Source organism: Hyla sarda, chromosome 4 (assembly GCF_029499605.1).
Source record: "Hyla sarda isolate aHylSar1 chromosome 4, aHylSar1.hap1, whole genome shotgun sequence".
NCBI classification, from domain to species: domain Eukaryota; kingdom Metazoa; phylum Chordata; class Amphibia; order Anura; family Hylidae; genus Hyla; species Hyla sarda.
Genome location: NC_079192.1, coordinates 203,601,034 through 203,628,642, shown reverse-complemented (window position 1 = coordinate 203,628,642; position 27,609 = coordinate 203,601,034). Strand labels below are relative to the sequence as shown.

Here is a 27,609-nt window from a genome sequence, read left to right as displayed (position 1 = left end):
ACGCCATACACGCGTCACACATGCGCAGACGCCATACACGCGTCACACATGCGCAGACGCCATACACGCTGCTGATACCCCCCCCCCAATCATACATAACATACATATACAACCACCCTTCCCGCCGCCTTCGCGTTCGGCCTCCTCACCTGAGCTTCACACCAGAGGACGTGGAGAAAGAGAGGACGCACTGCACGGGGCTGGGGAGGATTTGTGTGTGTGTGTGTGTGAGGAGGACAGACTGCACTGCACGGGGCTGCCGCCCCTCCATACACTCTGAGCGCCGGTGTGAGGTGTAGACTTCCATCCGCTCCTGCACCTCACACCGTCATAAAAGAAAAATAAGGGGGAAGTCGGTCTGTCCCTGCTAGCCCGATACAGGGCTAAATCTGTGAACAATTAACCTGCCCGGTGCCCAAAACTACTTGTCCTGGGCGTCGGGCGATAGGATTTCCACATCCCTGAGTAGGTGTATTCCCAAACAGTCAGTGAGAAGTTAGTTTATGTATAGTCAAGTGATGTCCAGTGGTTTAGGAGAAGCATTTTCCTATTGGCATGTACATGACTCAGTCAGAAGTGCCCTTTTCTTGCTTGCAGATTGCATTATTCTTGGAAAATTTCCACCTCTTTGTTTCCTTAAAATTTCCTTTGTATCGGCGCTCCTTCAGTAGTTGTGTGCAGATTGTACTTCATCTATTTGTGCTCCAGACTTGTCTTTCCTTCAGGTTCTGACACACTGCTATGTCAGCCATAGTTGTCCAACAGATCTCCTCACATCTTCTGTCAGCTTACCTCCCATCTATTTAAGACAACTCTCCCATCCTTCTCAATGTGCAGGAACATGTCCTGTTAAATGCATGGAATTAAAGTACTTGCACATCTGACCAGTTTTAGCCTTGTGTTACAAACTACAATGACTTAGTTTTGAAAAACTTTATATTTTATGATACAATAATTTAGAGAATTGTTTAATTGACGACAGGTTTTAAAAATGCAAAGCAGTACATAAGTGGCAGGGTATAAGCATTTTTAATTAAATAAAATTAGATGTAGACTATGCTTCATCATGTCATTGCAGGGCATGACGCTAAAATTATGTCTCCCCCTGTATAAAATTTCTGTAAAAGCATCTCCTCCTAGTTCCTTTTTCATGTTTAGAAAATGGGCATTAGAGATGAGAGAACTTAAAGGGGTAGTCCAGTGGTGAAAAACTTATCCCCTATCCTAAGGATAGGGGATAAGTTTGAGATCGCGGGGGGTCTGACCGCTGGGGCCCCCTGCGATCTCTCTGTACGGGGCCCCGGTTCTCGGCCCAGATAGCAGGTGTCGACCCCTGCACGAAGCGGCGGCCGACACGCCCCCTCAATACATCTCTATGGCAGAGCCGGAGATTGACGAAGGCAGCACTTCGGCTCTGCCATAGAGTTGTATTGAGGGGGCGTGTCGGCCGCCGCCTCGTGCGGAGGTCGACACGCCCCCTTCCCGCGGGCTGTCGGGGCCCCGTACAGAGAGATCGCAGGGGGCCCCAGCGGTCGGACCCCCCGCGATCTGCAACTTATCCCCTATCCTTAGGATAGGGGATAAGTTGTTCACCACTGAGTCACCACTGGACTACTCCTTTAAAGTAAATTCGATTCGTCACAAACTTCTCGGCGGTTGCCGACTTTAGCCTGCATAAATGAGTTCAGCCTTCAGGTGCTCCAGTTGGCTGGAAAAAGTGGATACAGTCCTAGGAGAGAATCTCCTAGAACTGTATCCACCTTTTTCAGACCACCGGAGCACCTGAAAGCTGAAATAATTTATGCAGGCTAAAGTCGGCAACCGCCGAGCCGAGAAGTTTGTGACGAATTGAATTTACTGTAAGTTCTCTCATCTCTAATGGGCACCTAATTGTCAGAATGGAATTAGTTCTGAGGTTGGCATATCACGGCTAAGAAAAAAGGCCTTCTCTTGTAGTTAGGTCTAGGAAGTGGCTGTCTAAAGCTTTAGTCAATGACATATTAATTATAACACTGTACATAATTTTAGTTTTCCAAAAAAACCCGGGTGCCATTGTAGATTAGAAGGAAAACCTATATTCTAGTAGGGAATGCCATTTCTAGGGGTTGTCCAGATACCATGTTGCAAGTACAATAAAAAAGAAACAAACATTAACCTAGGTAGCGAGGTATGTATATATTTTTTAATTGTCATTGTGGCCCCTGCAACATATAAAAAATGTTCTAGTATCTGAGTAACCCCTTTAGGTGGAAACTTGTAACACTGACCATGCAGTCTAAACTGGTTAAAGAAGCTTTTAATGTTTAAAAAAAATAAAAATAAAATAAATGCACTCTCTTTCCCTAGGCACAACACACAATGGGGAAATTTATCAAAAACTGTGTAGAGGAAAAATCGACCAGTTGCACATGGCTACCAATCAGATCTCCTCTTTCATTTTCAAAAGGGCCTCTCAAAAATGAAAGCAACCAATCAGATGGCTTCTATGGTCAGCTTTTCCCTTTTACAGAGGTTTTGATATATCTCCCCCAATTTGTTTTATTCCAGCACCACTCCATCCATGTGTGTTTATTACTATAACTTTGTGATCACCATCTTAACTCTCACAAAGTAACCATGCTTAAATGGGCACTCTCATTAAGACTTATTTTTGCTATTGCATTCCTTAGGGTAAATAAAAAATATATCTAATGTACTTTGTTTAAAAAAAAAAAAAATGTACGTTTTCCATGTTTTGTGTTTAAAAAAGCTGCCTCTAGGTATCTTGCTACTTGTCCAGAGCACACTTCTCCCCCCCCCCCATCTTTTCAACAGACCTTGGACTCCTGCTGGCCTGGCAGAAGTCCAAACACAGGAAATGCAGCCTAGAGTTCTGCGGGAGGGGTTTCAGCCTTATCCAATCACAGCTCATCTCACACGCTGAACTGCTCTGGGCTGTGTGTAGCAGAGTGAGAGAGGAGGAAGTTCTCCCCTGTATGGCTTCAAATGATGTCACAGCCTGCTGGGGAACGCCCCTTTCCTGTCTTTGAATCTGAACAAGAGGCTGAGAAGAAAATACATAGCAATATCAAGGTAGAAAACAAAAAAATAATAAAAATAAAGGCAGAGGGTGGTTTTTTATGATGGGGGCAGTGAACTGGGAGGATTAGAACATTTATCAAGTTAATGAGGTACTCTTTAATGTGTGTCAGAGAATGTCAGTCCTGGCTCAGGGGACTTCCTGTAAACTACATGATGACATCATCTTTTACCAGAAGATCTTGATAAAACACCTCAGTTGTGATTATAGGTCAAATACCTTCTGTCTCCAGGCAATATTTATTTTAAAAATTATCTTTAAATAAGAAAGTGCATCATAACTGCACATAATGTGAACAGGCCTCAACCCACTTATGAGTTTCAGTTCATCTTGGTGAACTCCAGCACCTGCAGTTTGATTAGAGGACTAGTTACAAGGACCAAACTCCACCTCCTCAGCCTGAGTGTTGATGGGAAATGTAGGCAGCATTACAGAATCACTTCTGTTTGAAATTGGAACCCAACATTGAGCCTATCTCATGCCTGTTACAATGGGTAACTCTTTTTGCGCATTATTATGGGGGCTGACATTTTACCTGAGCTCAAAAAAAAAAAAATGTAGGCATTCTCTGTGACCTTTTCATAGGCCATTCTACAGGGAGGAGGATGCTGATCTCTGCTGTGAATGGTGGTGGATCCAGTGTTCTCTTCACTGTTGTCACCTTTCACTGTACTCCGGTCTGTGCTGAAAAGAAAGACATTACTGGAAAATGAGGCAAAGGGTCCAGAATGAAACTGCAAATTTCAGGACCATTATATAATATAACATTAGAAAAAGATCACCCGAAATTATTATAAATAATATATGGTTCGCATTAAAACTGATTCAAACAATGTCATTTTCTGGTGACACATTTTCTTCATAGGAACATGGGTGGGAATGACTCCTCACAATTTCATGTTGTCTGTAGTGTGTGTCGTATGGTACATCGCCGGGTGTGTTTGCGGTTTGAGGCATGTGCTGCTGTGTACTATGGCGCTGCTTGTTGCAGATAGCACTGCATGAGATTCTTCATTTAATCTTTTCTATTGCATTTTCCATTGTGTAAAACTTTCCCATTGTTTTGTGCTTTGCCTTGTTGGTATTGTTGTTGAGCTCTTCTTATCTCTGTGAACCATTTCAAGATGCGATTATTCATGCTGCTATACACTACTAGACTTTGAGGGCTGGATATGCATTACTTGACTGCAATGAACATAACCGCGTTCCCTCATCTAACCATGCTCGGTGCATCGGCTGCTAGTCCTGAAGGTTGCCTTTAAGCTTTCAAAAGATTTTTAGAGAAGCATCTCCACGAAGGTATGATCTTCCTTTTCTGCATTGCTGGAGCTCATAGGAGAGGAATACAATGAGCTCTAGTGATGAAACCTGTTGGCTTTATGTATGAGCAGCTGGCGTCTTGTCTCGCTAACTAGCAATGATTCAAGTCTTGCAGATTGTGAAAGAATTGGTCTCCCCGTCGAGACGCAGAGCAGCCACAGCAAAGAAAGGTAGGCTCCTTGGAAAGTGTGATCCTCAGCTTTTTTTATTTTTATCGTAAGCCATAGAGATGTTCAATAAGCAGAGTGGTCAGTGTTGGTGCTACTCTTCTTCATTTGATGCTTCCTCTTTCATGTTAACCCTTTTGTACGGTTTCTTTCTTCTGCAGGATAAAGGGCTATGGTGACATTTGCTTTCACAGAGGGCAGGCTGTGTTTGGTGTGCTCACTACCCTCATGTATCCGTCTGTCTGTCTGTAGAATTTGTTATTGACTTTATGAGCGATTTCCTTTTTTCATAAAACTTGTGAGAGTGTATAGAATACAGATGTGTAGATCTGTTGTCATCTGGCTTAGCTGTATGCAGGAATAAGCAGGGTGCATATGTGTTAGCAGGTATTTGAAAATGTTCTTCAGAAAATTCGGCAAACTATTCAATTCTGTCAAGAATGAATGTTTGAAGTGGAGAGGGAGGTCAGGAGGATGGTCCAAAAACAATGTTTTTCCATTATGTAAACTTTCATGTTAGCACTTTTCTTCTGAGAATTAGACCAAAGGAATTAGGTTAATAGACTTTAAAAAAAAAAAATAAAAAAAATATAAAAAAACTAAAAACAAACAAAAATGCAGTTAAACCAGTGTATCTGTAATATGTACACACACATTCTGCTTGTCCTCAGTGCCCGGAGCCCTGCTTGTCCTCAGTGCCCGGAGCCCTGCTTGTCCTCAGTGCCCGGAGCCCTGCTTGTCCTCAGTGCCCGGAGCCCTGCTTGTCCTCAGTGCCCGGAGCCCTGCTTGTCCTCAGTGCCCGGAGCCCTGCTTGTCCTCAGTGCCCGGAGCCCTGCTTGTCCTCAGTGCCCGGAGCCCTGCTTGTCCTCAGTGCCCGGAGCCCTGCTTGTCTTCAGTGCCCGGAGCCCTGCTTGCCCTCAGTGCCCGGAGCCCTGCTTGCCCTCAGTGCCCGGAGCCCTGCTTGCCCTCAGTGCCCGGAGCCCTGCTTGCCCTCAGTGCCCGGAGCCCTGCTTGCCCTCAGTGCCCGGAGCCCTGCTTGCCCTCAGTGCCCGGAGCCCTGCTTGCCCTCAGTACCCGGAGCCCTGCTTGCCCTCAGTGCCCGGAGCCCTGCTATTTGTCACCACACACACACACACAGATGATAGCTGCAGGGAGAAGACAGCATTTTTTCACCCAATTATATTCACATTTTTTGTTTGTTTTACCAATGTAAATTAAAACATACATAGAATATTTACATGATATAAAATGTTTTTTGCAAATGACAGGTATACCTTCTCCTTCTGACACATTATTGATGGCTGTAAGTTGTGTGAACTCAGGATAGGCAGAGGTCACACAGAATATTTTTTTTACAGTTTTTTTTTATTACACTTTAAAGGCCAGATTAAAAATGCTTTGTAATAACTGCGTGGGGTTTTAACTGCAAATTGCTATGGACTTGCAGTGCGGCTACTGGAAGTGCAGATCTAACAGGTGAAACACTTCTTTGAAATGTTTCGCCTGTTAAAACTGCACTTTTGTGCTTTTTCCCTGATCTATAAATTGCAAGAAAAAAATGCCATATGAACCCAGCTTAATGCTTTTTTTGTTTTACGCCAGCTGTAAAGTTTCCTGCAATGTAAGTAAAGGTCTTGGGCTTTCTATGGCTTTATGAAGGGAAATATTTAGTCTACAATAAGCAATAATCTATGATTTAGGCTTAAAAGCAGAAAAGCATCAGATCTTACACTTGTTCCTATGTGGATGTAAGGAAATTTAATAAAGAAATAGCTAAGAATCTCCATGGTGCTGGGCGCTCCACTTCCTGACTGCCATTGCAGCTCCACTGCTGTCTGTGCCCCTTTTGGATTCCTTGTGGTGGTGGTTGTGAGCCGGCGTGCTGTTTTTGTACCTTTTTATACAGAGCCATAATCTAGGTTTTGCTTTCAAATATATAAGGATTTACCATGTACTTTATATTGGTAAAATTTTTTTTTACAATGTTATACATATTTGTATGGAGTCACAGGGGTGTGGAAAAAAACAAAACAAAAAAACTGCTTGTCCAAGGGGCTAAAGCGGAACACAATCTACTTGTCCCTCAAGAAAATCCACTTGTCCTGGTATATAAAATAATTTCAACCAAAATAGTACGATCCACCCCACTAGACCACCAGGGATGGATATAAGATCCATTTAGACACTGATGTCAACTTCTGGTGCTTAGACTTCTTATCCCCCATTCCAAAGGATAGGGGATAAGATGCCTGATTGCGGGAGTCCCGTGATCTTGCACGCGGCACCCCGTTTGTAATCAGTCCCCGGCGACCACAGGGCCACGTCACGCCTCCGCCCCCGTGTGACGTCACGCTCCGCCCCTCAATGCAAGCCTTCAGGTGCGTGATAGCTGTCACACCCCCTCCCATAGACTTGCATTGAGGGGCGGAGCGTGAGGTCACACACGGGCGGAGGCGTGACGTCACATGCCGCCGGCCCTGTGGTCGCCGCTAATCAGACCTGGAGCGAACATGCTCCGGGGACTGATTACAAACAGGGTGCCGCGTGCAAGATCACGGGGGTCCCCAGCGGCGGGACTCCCGCGATCAGGCATCTTATCCCCTATACTTTGGATAGGGGATAAGATGTCTAAGCACTGGAGAACCCCTTTAACAGCGGTGATCTAATGGTTTAATAGCCGGCCATGGCGATAGCAACATGCCAGGCTATTAGCGGCGGAAGAGCTGAAGCTAGCTCCTTTTACACCCGAGGCAAGCCCAGAAAATTGCGCCCCCTCCATCTGACCCCTATAACTGTGTTCTGCTTCAGTTTGTGTGGTGCATTTTATTCACTCTAATTTATGTGTCATTACGTTGCATTTAGTTACTAGATAACTACAGCACCCAGCATTCCCTGATACAGCCTATGGTTGTGTGGGTGTTGCAGCATGTTGCACTGTATAGTAGTCCAGTTAAGGTTATTGTGTAACATGCTGGGAGTTGTAGTTTTGGTTCGTGTCAGCTGCAGAGCCATAGGCTGTGTCAAGGAATACTGGAAATTGCAGTTAGTAACTACAACACCCAGCATGCCCTGATGCAGCCTATGGCTCTGCAGCTGACCCGAACCAAAACTACAACTCCCAGCATGTTGCACTTTATAGTTCTATAGTTTAGGTTATGGTGCAACATGCTGGAAGTTGTAGTTTTGGTTCGGGCATGTTTGCGTGCATCCGTGGGGCTCTTGGTCGTCATGCGAGTATGAAGGGGCGGGGATTCTGGGGGTGCAATTTAGTGCGGGTGGCCAGAAGCCACTAAAAATAAATTAAAAAATTTAGATAGCACAACTGGTGGCAGCACTTATCAGTCCACCCCTGTACAAAACATACATGAATACACATATCATACATACACTGGGCCACTGCCCCCTATATCATACATTACATCCATACATCATACATAGACACATCATACATACACCCGCCGCTGCCCCCAACATCATACATTACATACATATACAACCCCCCTCCTTCCCACCGCCTGCATGCTCGGCCTCCTCACCTGAGCCGGTGTGGGGTGAAATCCCCAGCCCATGCAGTGCAGTATATCTCCTCACACACACACGTCCTCTCCCCTCCCCCTGCTCTGTATTTTCCCCCGTGAAAACTTGAAACCTCCGTGAGGTAAGTGAGTTCCTGTGTAGACCGAGCAGGGGAGGGGAGGAACTGTGTACGGGGGAGGCGAGGAGCTGTGTACGTCCTCATTCTCCCCCTGTCTTCTTGTCTTATGCAGAGCTGCGCTCTCCATCCTCCGGGGGGGGGATGAGGGGGCGTGGCTTAATTATCTCCTGCAGACGTGCGGACCTCGTGCTCTGCCCTCGCTCGGTCCGAATTTTTCATGGGTTTGATTTTTTTTTTCACCTCACACCGGCGCCTCAGGGGCTAAGAGCAGACTTGTGCCTGCGCAGCACACGTCTGCAAATCTGCTCCCAGCGACAATCATGTAGACAGGCAGAAACGCCGGCTGGGGGGCTCTGAGCAGAGGCCCACGACTACTGAAATCAGCTGGGGGCCGCCACCGCCCCCTCTCTACACCATGAGTGCCGGTATGAGGTGCAGACTTGCATCGGCTCCTGCGCCTCACACATTAAAGAAAAATAAGGGGGAAGTCTGTCTGTCCCTGCTTGCCCGATACAGGGCTAAATCTATGAAAAATTCACCTGCCCGGGACTAAATGTCCCAGGCGTCGGGCGATAGGATTTCCACATCCCTGTCTTTACAGCAGCCCTCCCTCCCTTGTCTCATAGAAGGGCCCTCAATTCTTCCCTTGGATGGAGCAGGGTGTTGGCAGACGATAACTAAGGAAGCGCCTTGAGATCCTAGGTGGTCTTCGTGGAGGAGTACTGGAGTACCCATTAAAGACCTAAAACCAAAAATGAAAATAAAATAAATTGGCCCCTAGGGTGCTCCAATTGGCTACTAAAGTTTTCAGCTGTTAGTTTAGCCACATTTTCTTTTCTTTGTAACCTACTACTACTTGAGTAACCTAAGGCTAGAATGGTTGATGTTAGCTTGTACGTACATGGACGGCTTAAAGGGGTACTCCACTGGCCAGCGTTTGGAACATTTAGTTCCAAACGCTGTGTGTGCGCTGTGGGGGTCGGCCGACCCCCGCAGCGTGTACACAGCGTTCAGAACTAAATGTTCCAAACACTGGCCAGTGGAGTACCCCTTTAAGGGAGATTAAAAATTTAAGAAATATGGGAGAGGAGGATAACCCATTATTCACCTAATGAATCACCTGCCTGACCCTTTGGTGGTCGTTGCCAGTATTTGTTTACTGCTGCAGCGATGTCTTTTAAATCCACATGACTACTGCAGCCAATCACTGGCCTCCGTGTGATGCTTGCACTTATTGCATAAGACTCCTGAGGCCAGTGACTGGCTGCAGCATTCATGTTGATGTAAGGGATATCCTCACTGCAGCAAAATAAACTGTCTCCTAAGGACCACTGCAGCAGCAGGGAATTTAAAGGGGTACTCCGGTGGAAAACAACATTTTTTTTTTTTTTTTTAAATCAACTGGTGCCAGAAAGTTAAACAGATTTGTAAATAACTTCTATTAAAAAAATCTTTACCCTTCCAGTACTTTTTAGCAGCTGTATGCTACAGAGGCAGTTCTTTTATTTTTGAATTTCTTTCTCCCCCCCCCCCCCCCCCCCCACAGTGCTCTCTGCTGTCCGTGTCAGGAACTGTCCAGAGCAGCATAGGTTTGCAATGGGAATTTTCTCCTGCTCTGGACAGTTCCTGATACGGGCATCAGGTGTCAGCAGAGAGCAATATGGACAAGATGAAAAAAAATTCAAAAGAAAAGAATTTCCTCTAGCATACAGCTGCTAAAAAGCACTGGAAGGGTAAAGATTTTTTAATAGAAGTCATTTACAAATCTGTTTTAACTTTCTGGCACCAGTTCATAATTGTTTTCCACCGGAGTACCCCTTTAACATTTTGTTATTTTGTTATTACACTAATTATTATTATTTTTTTTTTAACTCTTGGACATTTGTGTTCCACCGGTCTGAAGTAGTAGAACCCTGCAGAGAAGCCAATATCCCCGCATCGCTGTACTGTTAATTGTTCCTTTTGTAGGTTTGCTTACAAAGTGGTGCAGTGATTAAATGGCCGCGCTGTCATTTCTGCTCCTCATGACCTTTGGGAAATTACTTTGGTCCTGCTTTGTTGTACTGTGTGGTAATATCTAAACTGGCCTTGCCAGGAAAAATCCAGTGTTAAATGTGTATTATAGAAATAGTCAAAAAGGTGACGTGTTTATGCACCTGAGTACATGAAACAAAAAACATGCATTAGTGGAGCTTTTCACAAGTATACATAATATTGCAAGTAACTATTTATCATAAAATGAACATTAAAACTTTATTCTGTTGGTCAGTAGAATTACAACAATATAAAATGTATTCCATGTTTATATTCACATTTTACTTCGGCACAATAGAAACATATAAAAAAAAGTAATTGGTGTCGCACATTACTAGACCTATCACATTTTTTGGAAATATTTCACCTTATGACTCTGTTAGGGCTAAGTTTGTTGTTACTGGTACCATTTTGGAAAACATATGATGCTTTAATTATATGTAGAAAAAGGGGATCTAAGGGGATTTCTCAGCACCACCTTATTCTCTGCCCTAAAAAAGGTGGAATAGAATAAGGATGTATAATGACTGCCGTAAAAAGGTATATTGTCGATAATTGAGGGTGGAAGAAAACTGTGGGAAACATCTTACATAGGTTATCCAAATTTTCATACATCGGATTATAGTGCGGGTAAACAGGAGACCGATCTGGGGTTTCGGACTGCTATACCAACCTGCAGTCCGAAACCCTGATCCTCCGAAGGTCCCCCTCTTATATTGCGGGTGAACGGGTAACCGTTTTCCTTTAACCCAAAATGAGAAAAAAATTACATTTAAAAAAGACATGGTAACAATATAGATAAAGCAAGCTATAACTGCTAAAAGCTGTGATTCACCTTATACAGAAGGCAGGAGCTTCTTCTGCACAAGTAAAGAGCAGTACAGTACTGCACCACACTGTAGGGAGGCGCTACTAGATGGCAAGTCAGTGCAGGCACTTCTCTAATACAGGATTTTAACAGTAATATGCCCAATCTGCTTGGTCTGATCTTCCAGCCATTCTCATGAGCTACAAGTCGAGACTTTCTGGCATGTATGTTGAGTATGATTTCAGGTTACAATGATCTAGGAAAGACCATTGTTTGTTGACTATATTGTAAGTTGATGATCACTGTACTATTTTGATGTGAAATCTATACAACCATGCATTTCTGGGTTAGGCTAAGCTTCCACTTTTTTCTGGCAGTTTTTGGATATCCGCCACTGCAGTTTTTGAGCCAAAGTCAGAATTGGTTCCATAAGGAAGGAGAAGTGTAAGTCCTTCCTTTATGTGTCCTATTCCTTTTGAATACATTTCTGACTTTGGCCCTAAAACTGCAGTGGCAGATATCCAAAAACTGCCAGAAAAAAAACCAAGTGGAAACTTAGCCTTATAGTGCTAACCATCCCAGTCAGTATACTATCCCAGCAGTTTCATATTGTTTGCACTCTACTATCATGGGTTCTGTTTCTTATACTATCTTTATAAATGTGTTATACCAAGGACAGAGAAGTCACAAAAGCCATGCAGCCAATAAGCAAATACATTTGTGCAATAGTACCCTTCAATTTGTGCCCTTATCTTGCCTTTCTTGAATTAGATTACAATAATACATTTTTTTAAATTCAAAGGCATCTGTAGCCTTTAAGATAACGCACTCAAAAGAAAATATAAAACATCTATTGGCAATGTGCCAGATGGGCATTTATGCGCAATAAGTCACATTTAGTTATGATCCATTTCACTGTGTGCAAGACGAGTGTCCCCGTCATTTAACAGTACTTTAAGAGAGTCACAGAAACTTGTCAAAAGTCTGTTCAGATCCCCATCGATCATCGAGCACGGCTGAGTACTTCACTCTGTACTTCACGGGTACATATTTCACAGTGAACAATTAGCATTATTTCCACTTGTATATCCGCACCACAGGTTAGTTTCTGTTGATCTTTTCTGCTTGTGCTGTTGTAAAAACTATGGGGGCTATTCATCAAGAGTGGTGTAGATGAACGTTTTTTACCCTACTAATTCATGTGGTGGAAACTGCGTACCTGCACCAGATTTATTACATGATGCATCTGGTGCTGATCATTTTTCTTCGGTACACCACTTTGTATGGTACCCCTCTGCGACTTCTCGTGCGACTTTGTATCCCGTGCGACAAAATGTGCGACTTTTTAAGAATGCTGTTTGTAGTCAGTTTTGTATGCCAAGTCAGGCCAGGTGTAGATTTGAGCCTAAGTTAGCTCAGTTGCGACAAAAGATGCGACAAACTGAGAAGTCTCAAATCATGAATTCCTTACTACCATTTATCATTGTAGGTGTAAGTGAAGCATTTATCATTGTAGGTGTAAGTGAAGCATTTATCATTGGAGGTGCAAGTGAAGCCTTTTTCTACACCTTTTTTGTGTGCTGGTAATGTGTAGGAGCACCAAACTTATTATACGGTCACAGAGCATTTGATAAATTTTGTGCAGGTCACATTTTCTGAAATTTTACTCTTCACATACACCAAAAAGCTAAGCTAAGTCTGGGCTGGTGTAGTTTTAGAGACTTTTCAGTGGCTTTGCATCGTTTTTGCATTTTGCAGTTCATAAAACCCTTCCATATCATGTGTATTGCCAAAATCAGTGGATTGCAACTCAAAATCAGCAGAAATGTGTAAACCAAAAGGCGCAAATAAACCCTTGCACCTATTTGCGCCTTTTCTAGACAAAAAAGCAGTCTAAATACAGTGATAAATGTTGACTACTGTGTGACAAATGTACACCACAAACCCAGGGTAAAACCAATGATGAATTCTCCCCTATCTGTGTAAGGGGGAAGAATCAACTTTCATAACTTTGAATATGGTTTACATCCATTAAAGGATGGTCCAGCACAATTGTACACTAGTAATTTATACCTGATCAGAATTAAAGCACATTCTGTTGTGCATGGTAATTGTTAAGCAGTGTATGGTGGTGACATACAATCTGTAGTATAAGCTTTGGGTGCACGGTTCTGGATTTGGATTCAGCTCCACTGCCCTATCTCTTCCAGTCCTCTCTTGTGTAATCGTTTCTTTAGTGCATAGGACATTATTTCTGTATTGAAAACAGTAGCAGTATATTTGACTGGAATGCCCATAGAATTTATGTATCAGCTTCTATTTAGGCTGCATAAAGCTTGGGTTGAAATGCGGCTACCGTATATACTCGAGTATAAGCCGACCCGAATATAAGCCGAGGCCCCTAATTTCACCCCAAAAACGCAGGAAAAGTTATTGACTCGACTATAAGCCTAGGGTGGGAAATACATTATCCCCCCCATGTCATCATCCAGACCCCCCCGTCATCATCCCCCCCCCCACTCATCATCCCCTCCCTTCATCATCACCGCCTGTCAATCCCTTCATCAGTGGTCTTCAACCTGCGGACCTCCAGATGTTGCAAAACTACAACTCCCAGCATGCTGGGAGTTGTAGTTTTGAAACCTCTGGAGGTCCGCAGGTTGAAGACCACTGCAGCCTTCGTCATCATCCAGACCCCCCCCCCTTTAGTTTTCTACTCCCCTCGGTGGGAAGGAAGGGTGAGCTGGCCCGGGCCATCTATGCTGCAGGGACCGTCTGGTGGGGAGGGTTAGTCATTCCGGGCTGTCCATTTTCACCCGGGGTGGGGGGGGGGGAGTTAGTCGTTCCAGGCTGTGCATTTTCACCCGGGGGGCCCTCTTATCTGTGTTCCGGCCCTGGACTAGTGACGTTGCCTTGACGACAACGCACAGGGACGTTCATGCGCGTCCCTGTGCGTCGTCGTCAAGGCACCGTCACTAGTCCGGGCCCGGAACACAGATAAGAGGGCCCCCCGGGTGAAAATGCACAGCCTGGAACGACTAACCCTCCCCACCGGACGGTCCCTGCAGCATAGATGGCCCGGACCAGCTCACCCTAACTTCCCACCGAGGGGAGGGGAGGTGAGTAGAAAACTAAAGGGGGTGTCTGGATGATGACGAAGGCCGTAGTGATCTTCAACCTGCGGACCTCCAGAGGTTTCAAAACTACAACTCCCAGCATGCCCGGACAGCCGATGGCTGTCCGGGCATGCTGGGAGTTGTAGTTTTGCAACATCTTGAGGTCTGCAGGTTGAAGACCACTGAGAAGGGATTGACAGGCGGAGAGTTCACTCGAGTATAAGCCGAGGGGGCGTTTTCAGCACGAAAAATCGTGCTGAAAAACTATGCTTTATACTCGAGTATATACGGTAATTACATTTCATCGTCTGTTGCACAATTGCAGAAAATAGATTTTTTTTTTTTTTTTTTTTTTTATAGACCGTTTCAGGGTAAATATATTTGCTTTCATACAAATCTCTGGAGTAATAACTGCATCCAGAAGCTTTGGTGAGATTGAACATTTTCTATAGTGTTATTGTGGAACAGATTTTGGGAAAGACTTTTTCAGGAGAGACCAAACACTATAAAGAAATGAAACCTATAATTAGAATTCAACAGATTTTTGGCAAAATGGCTTTTATGATCGGTCTGTGGTCACCTCAGTGGTTGTTTGCAGAACATGAAATGTACATAGGCTGTGCCTGAGGGGCTTGTAGTGCGTTTTTTTTCATCCCTGGCAACAGAGGGATTGCGTTGGACCATGGCACTGGAGCCAGCAGGTCAGAATATTTGATAATGTACAGGTGTTAGGAACATTAAGGTTCCGATAAGCGTCCAAGGAAGACATGAATTATTGATAGGCTCGCAGGCCATGACGTTGCTATTGAATATCTTAGCCTGGCTGTATTCCTGGAGCTGATAATATGCTCCAGGCATTCACGAATATAGTGTTGAAGCTGTAATTTACAGTAGATATGGCACTTAAGTTGCTTAATCATATGACATACTTGAGGGAATTAAACTCTTTTTAACCCCTTAAGGACTCTTCACCTTAAGGACCCAATTTTTGTTTTTGCACTTTAGTTTTTTCCTCCTCTCCTTCTAAAAATCATAACGTTTTTAATTTTGCTCATACAGACTCATGTAAGGGCATTTTTTTGCATCACTTATTTTATTCTGCGGTGAAACAACAAAATTTTTTTTGTGGGGTGAAATAAAACTAAAACTCAACGCCGTACATTTTATGGTAAAATGAGAGGTTTCATTACAAAATACAATTGGTCATACAGAAAACAAGCCCTTATAATGGGTCTGTAGATGGAAATATAAGAGTTATGGATTTTAGAAGGAGAAGAGGAAAAAACGAAAACACTAAAATAAAATTGGCCTGGTCCTTAAGGTTAAAATGGGCTTGGTCCTTAAGGGGTTAAAGGGGTATTCCGGCCTTGGACATCTTATCCTCTATCCAATGCCGGATGCTGCATGAAGATCGCCGGGGACCCCCGCAATCAGACATCTTATCCCCTATCCAAAGGATTGGGGGATAAGATGTCTAATGCCGGAATACCCCTTTTAGGGGTTTATGAAAACCTGTTCTTTTTGGATCTAGACCTCAGACTGGGCCAAAGATTCACCTTCCAATAAGACAAGAAGTACTGAGAAAAGGTCTGAATACTTATGTCAATGTAATAGTTTTTCCTGTTTTAATAACTTGGCAAATACTTCTAACATTCTGTTTCCCCTTTGTCATTATGGGGTGTGTGTGTGTGTGTGTGGATATGTATGTGTGACGGCCGTCACCCCCCCCTCCCACAGACTTTCTTTGAGGGGCCTGGCCGTGATGTCACGAGGGGCCAGCCCGACCCCCGCAGCACGAAAACAGCGTTCGGAGCATTTACCTTCGAATGCTGGCCAGTGGAGTACCCCTTTAATGCAGTTGCATGGTCTGCCTCACAGCTGCTGATATGCTGAGGGCTATTTGCTTTGTTCGTACAGGACAGAAGATGCGTATTGATGTCCTTTATGTTAGTCTGTCTTATACCATCCTCCTAATGTTTAGAGTTTGGGAGGCAGTTTCATGTAGTGTAGCCCTTTCCATGCGCCATTCTTCTTTTCTTTCAATAATTTCTTACTTTACTCTGGGAGAAGATGAAGAGAGTATATACCTACTTTTCTTTCCCACAGAAACCTGCAGGGAAATGACAATTTATAGGGATATCTTTCTCCTCATCCTTATTTCTGAGAGGGTATCATAGCCCATTCCGTGCACACAGGGAGTGCTGTGGGGTCTGGCAGCTCTCATCTCCTCACAGATACTTGATCTATACAGGAATGAAGAGAATTGCCATGCTGTAATGATTTACCACAGAAGCCTGCTCTATATATTCATCTAAAGACTCCAGCGTACAGCAGTAAGAGCCATCCAGTATATATGTAAAAACGCTAATAAAGGGGGATAAGAAGTCATATACAAAATAATAGTTATTAATAAAAGTTCCTACCTCATAGTTACAAATCTCTCTCACAATTCCAAGACTGGTATCTGATCAGAGATACATTTTTCCCACAATATTAGAAAAAGAACTGACAAAAAATATACATTCCTCATTTACTAACAATTTGTAGTCATTTGGGAAAGACTTAGTGAAATTCTGTGCTAAAAAATCTACAATGAGCCTATCTGTATCTGAAAAACTGCCTGAAAAATTGAGGCTAAGCCCTAAATAGCTGGAGCATTACCTGAGGGAGGCCATGCCACCAATCAGGACCTGACCTGAGGGGAAGCCCCGCCCCCAGTCACTACGCATGCCATCTCTTCTCCAGGTAAGTAACACACAGCTAACCACACGATGTAACAGAATGTGGTGAACATGGATCAGCATGACCCAACATTGTGAAGTAAAAAGGTGCCCACTCCCCACCAACCTACACATAAGAATCAGTGCACTGGCACCTGAATATAAGCAGCACAGTTAAATATTCTGTGCACCAAAGCTTAAAGGGGCACTCCCCTGGAAAAAATTTCAATTGAAATCAACTGTTACCAGAAAACAGATTTGTAATTTACGTCTATTTCAAAATCTTAATCCTTCCTGTACTTAACAGTTCCTTTCTTTTTGAATTTCCTTTTCTGTCTGACCACAGTGCTCTCTGCTTACTCCTCTGTCCCTTTTACGAACTATCTGGAGCAGGATAGGTTTGCTATGGGGATTAGGGGGCAGTTCAGAGAACACTGTGGTCAGGCGGAAAAGAACTTCCTGTGGAGCATACAGTAGCTAAGTACTGGAAGGGTGAAGATCTTTAAATAGAAGTCATTTACAAATCTGTTTAACTTTCTGGCAACAGTTGATATATAAACAAATGTTTTCCAGGGGAGTACTCCTTTAAGGGCAGTATTTTGTATTATCTGTAATCCACATCCAAAATGGAGAAGAGATACAGAGGCCCTGTTCCCACTATGGACACTCTGCTTCCCTCAGCCTCCCATGGACCTCAATGAGATTCTGCTTAGTTCACTGATTGAAAGTGCCATAGCGGGACTTCTGACGAGATTCCTCCATAAGATTGAAAATGTTCAGTATTTTGGTGGAATCTGCCAGAGAAGTTATGCTTTCAGTGGCACGGCATTTATGTCTGCGGCAAAGTGCCAAATGGTATATGATGCAGATCCACTAAGAAAACTCCTGAATTTCTGCAGTGTGAACCTTATTATTATTTTTTGCTGTGTAGGTTTCAATCCTGATTTTGACATGCACAGCAGCACTTATGTCAGTATTTTGCTTTAGTATTTGTAAGAGGCCTAAGGGGTAGATATCTTAAAGGGTACCTCTCATCAAAAAAACTTTTGATATATTATAGATTAATGTATGCAGAATAACTTTACAATTGCATATTATTAAAAAATATGCTTCTTTCTATTTAATTTTCCACTTTGAAGAAATGACCACTAGGGGTCTCCCTACCAGTCCTGGCAGCAAGCATTTCAGACTCATGCTGGAGTCCTAAACACTACGAGCTGCCAGTCTGCTTTGTTCACAAAGGAGAACACTCAGAGCTGCCAGCCTGCTTTGTTCACAGCCTGTTTGGCTGTGAACAAAGCAGGCTAGCAGCTCTGAGTGTTTAGGACTCCAGCATGAGTCAGAAATGCTTGCTGACAGGACTGATCGGGAAAAATACAATAGAAAGAAGCATATTTTTCATTAACATGCTATTGGAAAGTTATTCAACATTCATTAATCTAAAATATATCAAAAGTTTATTTGATGAGAGGTACCCTTTAAATGTGTTGTGATACAGTGTGGTAGAGGAATCCACACACTTACACATGCCAGTTTATCATCTATTTTTGATACATCTTATGGTATGGTTTGGATTGTTTTATTCTGGGTCTGTACATGAACACACGAGTGAGTGTCTGTAGAAATTCTGCTCTTGTACAGTCTTCAGTGATTAACAATGGATGACTTGTCTGGTTACAGAGAGCCGCTTGTTCACTCTCCCTCAACAATGCAATACTTGGAATGGAAACCCTTGCATGTAGGATAGTTATGTATGGGGCCATGACAATTTTGGATGTTGAGTACTGTACATGTGGTGTATGCAGATATGTGATATATTTTGCCAGAGCAAAATAAAGTGTTTAAAGCAGTGGTCTTCAAACTGTGGCCCTCCAGATGTTGCAAAACTACAACTCCCAGCATGCCCGGACAGCCAACGGCTGTCCGGGTATGCTGGGAGTTGTAGTTTTGCAACATCTGGAGGGCCACAGTTTGAAGACCGCTGGTTTAAAGGGTTACCCTACCTTCTGTAAGTAACACAACATAAATGCTTACAGTAGAGCGTGCGGTGTAGCCATGAGTCCATACAAATTTCTTTTCAGCCCTGTGTGGATGAGCTTTTTTAAATCTTTTCTGTAGCCGATAAGCCAGGGCTTATTTTTATTACATTTGTTTTACGCATTTTTTTCCCTTCATTGATGTTAATGGAGGTGTAGACACTATAACAACTCTATATTTGGATCATGATTAAAGAGTGCAATGATCTTGACTAAACCTTATTGTGATACATATATGAATATGAAAATAGGGTCTTCTGTGCTCTGCCTGTGATGTGAAACCTTTCTGCTCTTCCGCTTATTAGAACCTTGCTTTGCCCGTTTTGCCTGCTCTACTTCTAGAACGTTTTTTTAAGGCCAGGCATATTTTTAGTTTTCTTTTGTGAATTGCAGAACATTTTCAGTAAAAATCTGGGTTCAGGGAAGGTCATTCCAATTCCTTTATCCTGTCATCTTGTAAAGAAAAAAATGGTTAATATTGCTTCGGCTAAAATATATCTAACTATTTTAGTCTAGAGAAGATATACCCGACACTACCTGTTGCTATGGAAAAAGAGAGGCAGAGTGATTCTTGGTATGCAGTAAACTGCTCCCTGGACGCTAGATGGGTCTGTACAGGTGCTAACACGTGAAAAACTGAAGAAGACTGTACATCTGACAGCGGAAGAACGGAGCACTCACCCAGACTTGCTTGTGGTAACTTCTTTAATATTCATTAGAACATGTGGGATACAGCATGCAGGGAGGCAGGTGGTGGAGACGCGGGGGTATCGACTGGGGACGGGCCGTTATCGTGCCTCGGCGCTTCGTCAGGCCATGTTTACTCCCTCGTCTCCACCACCTGCCTCCCTGCACGCTGTATCCCGCATGTTCAAACGAATATTAAAGAAGTTACCACAAGCAATTCTGGGTGAGTGCTCCGTTCTTCCATTGTCAAATCCAACTATTTTATTTCTGTTCACAAAGCTCAGGCATAAATTTCTAGAGTTTTGCTTGTAGTTAAAGGGGTTATCTGGCCAAAGGCATCTTATCCCCTATCCAAAGAATAGGGGATAAGATGTCTGATTGCGGGGGACCCGCCACTGAGACCCCTGCAATCTCCATGCAGCACCTGCATTCTCTCTGGGGCTGCGTCTCCATACTCTGAATGCTCTTGGATTCCGGGACTGGGGACAGGATGTAACACCACACCCCCTCGTGACATTACGCCACGTCCGGTTTATTCATGTCTATGGGAGGGGGTGTGGTGTGGTGTGATGTCACAAGGGGGCGTGATGTTAAGTACCGTCCGCAGTCCCGGAAACAAAGAGTTTTCCGAGACTGGAGACGCAGCACCCGCATAGAATGCTCTTTGGCCGGATAACACCTTTTAAATCTTAGGTTCTGTACTACATGTTTTCTAAATACCTTCAAACTGGTGCCTAAAGGGTTTATACCATGATTATAACTTCCCCTTATCCACAGGACAGAAGAGAAGGATCTGGTGGCTAAATGTTGGGACACCCATCAGAATGTAGGTCCCTTGTCCCATGAGTGAATGAAGCAGCAGCTTGCATGCTTGACTGCTGCTTCATTCATTGTCTGTGGGACTGTTGAAGGTGGCAGTGTAAAATGCTGGGAGAACTAGGTGGTGATCATTACGACTACAGTGTGAAACCTTTAGGCAGTGCTTATGTTGTCAAATTTTTGCTGCTTTTTGCAGAATAGGAGTTTCCACACGCTTGCTGCAAGAGACACCTAGGACGCTCCTTTTAGGGTAGGAACACATGTTGCTGTTATGCTGCAGATTTTCTGCAGCAGAAGTGGATCCAACTGGAAGGGTGAAATATCAACAAAATGTGTTCACAGTTTCTGATGCAACATATCTGCAACATGCGTTTCTACTGTTATAGAATGTTCCCACAATGTAAATTTGCTGCAGATTTTAACTTCTTAAAGTCATTTGGGAAAATCCACAAATTTGCCCATATTAACATATCCTTTATGGCCAAACTGAAATTAATTCTGATTGTCCAACTTTGGCCTTACAGCTCTGATGATTATTTCTGCAATTGTACATGTCCAGCAATTGCGCTGAAGCCTGTCATTAACCCTTCAGATGCCGTGATCAATACTGATCACAGCATCTGAAGCATTAGGGCGGTGTTGTGAGGCTCATAGGACCCCCCACAACTCAATTGCGGGGTCTGATGGTTCTAGATGGCAGCCGCGAGAGCTCTGCTCACCTGTTTCAGGGCTACTTCAGCGATCCTCTTGTATGATCTGGCTTCTGGCAGACTATGCAAGTAGATCGCCGATATCACTGATCAATGCGATCGGAAAAACAATTTTTACTCTAAGCATATAAAGAGTGATGGACTTTAGTTAGAACTTACTAATAAAGAATATCGAATACTTACTAATAACACTAATGCTGAGAGATCTGCTTCTTCATAGTACAATAAAGTAATGAGTTTCCTGGAAGGTAGGTCATTGAATGTGCTCTTTCCTTTTAATTACATGGCAAAGCTTCATATAAACCCACGGATGGTAGAAAGCTCGATTTCCATTTACCCTCCCCCTTTCTACCTCCTATTTTTTCCCTTTGCATGGAGAGATATCCCTAAGCTTTAATCATTCTCTATAGAAATGGAGCTTTCATTATCTCAGGTGGTTACATTAGCAGTTATTAATAGATAATAAGGTAAAAGGAAAGGTATTGTTGCAAGACAAAAGTGAGCTAAATATATATTTGCTTAGGAAATATCATGGGGTGATGGCTAACTACCTTGTGGGAGGCATAGTAATGGCTAACCACTGTTCTGGAGCATAGAAGAACGTACCACAGCACATCTCCAGAGTAAGTCACCCCAATGATGTCCTTGAATAGTTCCTGGTTCATCTGCACCACTTTATAGATGTTTCACACTTCAGTATTCATTGAGACCTGTAGACGAATAGCGGTAGTATACATACATACCCATAAGATTGTGTCAGCCACACAGCAGTGGAGATATCGTAATTGCTGCTACATCTCTACCCTTACAACTATGCCAGACATATAACTCTTCAATAATACAATGTATCTGTTACTTCTGAGGTCCTGCACTGCTCTTTAGCAATATGATCTTACATTTAGACAGCCATGTCCATTTTCCTATACTGCTTTCTATTGTCAGAAGTCAGCTTGGCAGAATCCTGTATGATAGCAGTCATCTAGGATTTATATTTTGTCAGGAATCCAAGACTGTCTCTTTGAAAACTGGAATCTTGTCTGTGATGGAATAAAGGTTAAGCTGTTCACCTTAAAGTTGGCGAGACCCAGAGCTTTCAGCAGGATCCATTATGATCTTATATGTATGGGACCCTCATGACAACACGTTGCCTATATATGTGTTTCTCCTTCATTTTTTTTAATTTATAACTAATGTAAAAAGTGAAGATTTTTTTTTCAGTTTTTTTTTTAATGGATATTTAAATAAAATTAGTATTTATGGTGAAATGCTGGTCTTCAGGACGACTTTGTGGAATAGTCAGGAATGTTGTATTTTATCATGCCAGATCCTTTTCTTTTTAGACAGATAAGTCACTTCCAGAGGAGTCAAAAAGTAGCTTTATCCCCTTTTAAAATGTGTGTAGGGGGAAATAGACTGGAAAGATGGTTGTTGGCTCATCAGAATATTCATCCAATAGCTAAACTGTATGGCCAGCTTAAAGGGGTACTCCGGTGGTCAACATGTTTTTCCATTTTTGACTTACCCTATTTGTTTTGTTTCTTTTCTATTCTTGTTGTTTAGCCTACTCTATTTTCATCTTTGTTCTCTTTTTATCCCCTACTTTGTTTTCCTATCTTTGCTTCTATTCCGTTTCTTGCTGTGCTGAAAACTACAAATCCCAGCATGCCACATGCCTTGCTGGTTTGGGGCGGCTCCTTTTTTTTTTTTCATTTTGATCCGCCCTTTACCCATCCTACTATTTTCCCGGGTCGGCCCCCTTATACACAACACACTAATATAAATCAGCCCTGGTTGGGATACACTGGCATACATTCACAAAAGGGACTACAACTCCCAGCATGTCATTCAGGAGTCTTCAGTATAACACCAGTATGCTGCCTCTGTAATCTCCTGGGGGTTGTAGTTCACCACACCTCTGTAGGGCATACACCAGTGTTTCACAACCAGGGTGCCTCCAGCTGTTTCAAATCTACAACTCCCAGCATGCCCAAAGTCTATCAGAGCATGCTGGGAGTTGTAGTTTTACAACAGCTTGAGGCAAACTGGTTTGTAAACACTAGCATACACACAACAGGGACTACAACTCCCAGCATCATCGCGGTGGCGGTGATAGGACTCAGGAGGACCCCAGGACAGGCAGGGGGAGAGAAGCTGGTGGCGGCAGCAGTCTCTGGCACAGAAAAAGCCGCTGCAGTTCATTGATTTAAAGTGCCCGCTTTAAATCAATGATCTGCAGCAGTGTCCCCGGGGTGCGGGGGTGGGGGTGTGTGGGATGAATAGCTTATAACTTATACCGGAATATCGATATAAGTTATCGGCTATCGGCCCTAACCTCCACAGAGTATCGGTATCGGCCCTAAAAAATCGATATCGGTGGATCCCTAATTCTGATGCATTCTGCCTGAAAGTACATCAAAATTATACAGTTGGCAAAAGTATACACTTGGTAACAAAGGTTAGGCTTGTTATAGGCTTTGGATATTTTATATATACAAATATGGACCATGTACAGTAAATGTACATCCTAAACATATTGGGGGGCATTTACTAAGGGGTTTAGTCATTTTTTTCTGACTATTTTTGGCGCAAAATTGTCGCAATTGCGCCTACCCTATAAATTGTGCGACTTTCCCTAGCAAGAGCTATAAAGTCAAAAAAAAAATTCCCGCTTAATTTACGCAAGTTTTCAGTTTTGACTTGCAGTGGTCAGGAATTTATTAACTGAGACAGTCGCAGTTGCGCAATAAACTGTCGCAACGGCCATAAAAATTGACTAAATTTACTCCAGCTCCAACATGGAGCAGGAAAAGCTCCTGCCGCCCGGGCTCCGACATACTTTCTTCCCGCTACCCTCACTGCGCTACCGGGACACTACAGTGATTTACATCCCCCCCCCCCCTCTCACCTGCCAGCGCCACACAACTCCCATCTGTCTGCTGTTGCAAGACTACAAGTCCCAGCATGGCCTTACAGTGAGGACACGTTGGGAGTTGTAGTCTTGTAGCAGCGAGAGCTGAGCGGCGCGGGCGGGAGACCAGGGGGGGGGGGGGGTAGCGGGGAGGCCGTATGAGGAGCCCGGGCGGGAGACAAGGGGGGTAGCGGGGAGACCGTATGAGGAGCCCGGGCGGCTGCACTGTAATGTCAGCCCGGGCTCCTGCCCTGAGAGCCATAGGCTTTGGCTGTTAGGGCATGCTGGGTGTTGTAGTTTTGCAACAGCTGGAGGGCCACAGTTTGCAGACCACTGGTGTGTGGTCTGTAAACTGTAGTCCTCCAGCTGTTGCAAAACTAAACAGCTGAAGGGGACCGGCGAAGAAGTTCACTTACCCTTCCGAGGCTCCAGCGACGATCGCTGACGGAGATCGTCGCGCGGCACTGTCGCGCGGCAGTGTCGTGCAGCGCTGGATCCTACGGAAGCCGGTAAGTTGCACAGGCTTCCCAACCAGGGTGCCTCCAGTTGTTGCAAGACTACAACTCCCAGCATGCCTGGACAGCCTTTGGCTGTCCAGGCATGCTGGGAGTTGTAGTTTAGCAACAGCTGGAGGCACCCTGGTTGGGAAACACTGGCCTAAAACAGTCACCCTGGTTGGGAAACACTGTTTTAGGCCAGTGTTTCCCAACCAGGGTGCCTCCAGATGTTGCAAGACTACAACTCCCAGCATGCCTGGACAGCCTTTGACTGTCCAGGCATGCTGGGGCTTGTAGTTTTGCAACATCTGGAGGCACCCTGGTTGGGAAACACTGTTTTAGGCCAGTGTTTCCCAGCCAGGTTGCCTCCAGATGTTGCAAAACTACAACTCCCAGCATGCCTAGACAGCCTTTGACTGTCCAGGCATGCTGGGACTTGTAGTTTTGCAACATCTGGAGGCACCCTGGTTGGGAAACACTGTTATAGGCCAGTGTTTCCCAGCCAGGTTGCCTCCAGATGTTGCAAAACTACAACTCCCAGCATGCCTAGACAGCCTTTGACTGTCCAGGCATGCTGGGACTTGTAGTTTTGCAACATCTGGAGGCACCTTGGTTGGGAAACACTGTTTTAGGCCAGTGTTTCCCAGCCAGGTTGCCTCCAGATGTTGCAAAACTACAACTCCCAGCATGCCTAGACAGCCTTTGACTGTCCAGGCATGCTGGGGCTTGTAGTTTTGCAACATCTGGAGGCACCCTGGTTGGGAAACACTGGCCTAAAACAGTGTTTCCCAACCAGGGTGCCTCCAGATGTTGCAAAACTACAAGTCCCAGGTTGGGAAACACTGTGCCCGGCCTCCGCCCCACCTTACTGTAAGGGCATGCTGGGAGTTGTAGTCCTGCAGCTGGGGGCAGGGGACAAGCTTGTCACTTGCCCACACATCTCCTGCACCACACAACTACAACTCCCAGCATGTCCTTACTGTAAGGGCATGCTGGCAGTTGTAGTCGTGCGGGGCGGGAGATGTGTGAGCAGGTGATAATAAATGTACTAACTCATTTTTTTTGTTTTCTTCTCATTTCAGATCCGTTTATCCTGTGGACTCCTTCGGATTCAGTGGACTACTTCGATGACCAGCGTTTTTCTTTGTTTGATTTTAATAAAATGGTTAACGAGGGCTTGTGGGGGAGTGTTTTTTGTAATAAAAATTTTTTAAAACCTGTTGTGTTTTTTTCTTACTTTACTAGACAGGCTTAGTAGTGGAAGCTGTCTTATAGACAGAGTCCATTACTAACCTGGGCTTAGCGCTAGCCACAAAAACAGCTAGCGCTAACCCCCTATTATTACCCCGGTACCCAACGCCACAGGGGTGCCGGGAAGAGCCGGTACCAACAGGCCTGGAGCGTCAAAAATGGCGCTCCTGGGCCTAGGCGGTAACAGGCAAGCGTTATTTAGGCTGGAGAGGGCCAGTAACAATGGTCCTCGCCCACCCTGGGAACGTCAGGCTGTTACTGTTTGGTTGGTATTTGGCTGAGAATGAAAATAGGGGGGATCCTATGCGTTTTTTTTTTTAAATAAAGAATTAAATATATTAAAAAAACGCATAGGGTCCCCCTATTTTTATTCTCAACCAAATACCAACCAAACAGTAACAGCCTGACGTTACCAGGGTGGGCGAGGACCATTGTTACTGGCCCTCCCCAACCTAAATAACGCCAGCCTGTTACCGCCTAGGCCCAGGAGCGCCATTTTTGACTCTCCGGGCCTGTTGGTACCGGCTCTTCCCGACACCCCTGTGGTGTTGGGTACCGGGGTAATAATTGGGGGTTAGCGCTAGCTGTTTTTGTGGCTAACGCTAAGCCCGGCTTAGTAATGGACTCAGTCTATAAGACAGCTTCCACTACTAAGCCTGTCTAGTAAAGTAAAATAAAAATAAAACACAACAGGTTTTAAAAAAAATTTATTACAAAAAACACTCCCCCACAAGCCCTCGTTAACCATTTTATTAACATCAAGCAAAGAAAAACGCTGGTCATCGAAGTAGTCCACCGAATCCGAAGGAGTCCACAGGATACACAGATCTGTAGAAGAAGTAACCAAAAAAAAAAAAAAAGTGTAAGTACATTTAGGGAGAAAAAAACTGTGTTAAAAAAATGTAATAAACACACACACACACACACACACACACACACACACACACTAAACGCCGTTTACCACTTCTGAGCCATGACTACAATTTACAGTGATCCCTCCACTTACAATGGCCTCAACATACAATAGTTTCAACATACAATGGTCTTTTCTGGACCATCGTAAGTTGAAACCAGACTCAACATACAATGCTACAGACAGTCCAGATCTGTAAAACGTGTCAATGGCTGGAAGAACCAACCAATCAAAATGGGCATTCACTGGTAAAACCCCTGTATTACTGAAGTGTATGCACTGACTGGTGTCTGGTATTACATGTTCTGTACACTTTACCTGTATCAGGGTTAGCTGCTCTTTTGGACACCAGGTGAGGGCGACTCCATTACTTGTTTGGGACATTGCCTGTACTGTACAGGACCCCTGAAGAAGCTCCTGTCCTCTACATAGACCAGTGTTTCCCAAGCAGGGTGGCCCCATCTTTTGCAAAACTACAACTCCCAGCATGCCCGGACAGCCTTTGGCTGTCCAGGCATGCTGGGAGTTATAGTTTTGCAACAGCTGGAGGCTCCCTGCTTGGGAAACACTGACATAGACAGTGATTTACAGCTCCCAGCAGATCTTTATTACTTTTATATGTAGGGATTTGCTTTATCTATATCAGTTATCTACTTATTTTTCTTTGTCACTTTTTCCTATTTTGGATGACATTTTGGTGCCTTTAGAACCAATTACCACGTTTCCATAGAGTTATGGTCTCAACATACAATGGTTTCAACTTACAATGGTTTTCCTGGAACCAATTAATATTGTAACTTGAGGGACCACTGTAGTTATTGAATTATTTAGATGTGGTGAAAAAGCTAAAAAAAAACTCAAAAACAAAAGATCCAGAAGGAAACCAGCA

General features: G+C 44.0%; 1 protein-coding gene across 3 annotated transcripts in view; it reads left to right on the top strand.

The window, feature by feature from the left end:
- Positions 1–27,609, top strand: part of USP6NL (USP6 N-terminal like) — a 177,618-nt gene that overhangs the window by 39,744 nt on the left and 110,265 nt on the right. The window contains exon 1 of one of the 3 annotated variants that reach the window (XM_056573300.1): positions 4,322–4,569. The exons of the other annotated variants lie outside the window; for them this stretch is intronic. Coding sequence (XP_056429275.1) covers positions 4,497–4,569 — 73 coding nt within the window. The 5' untranslated portion in view covers positions 4,322–4,496. Of the gene's footprint in view, positions 1–4,321; positions 4,570–27,609 lie in introns of those variants that run through there. 3 annotated transcript variants of the gene reach the window in all.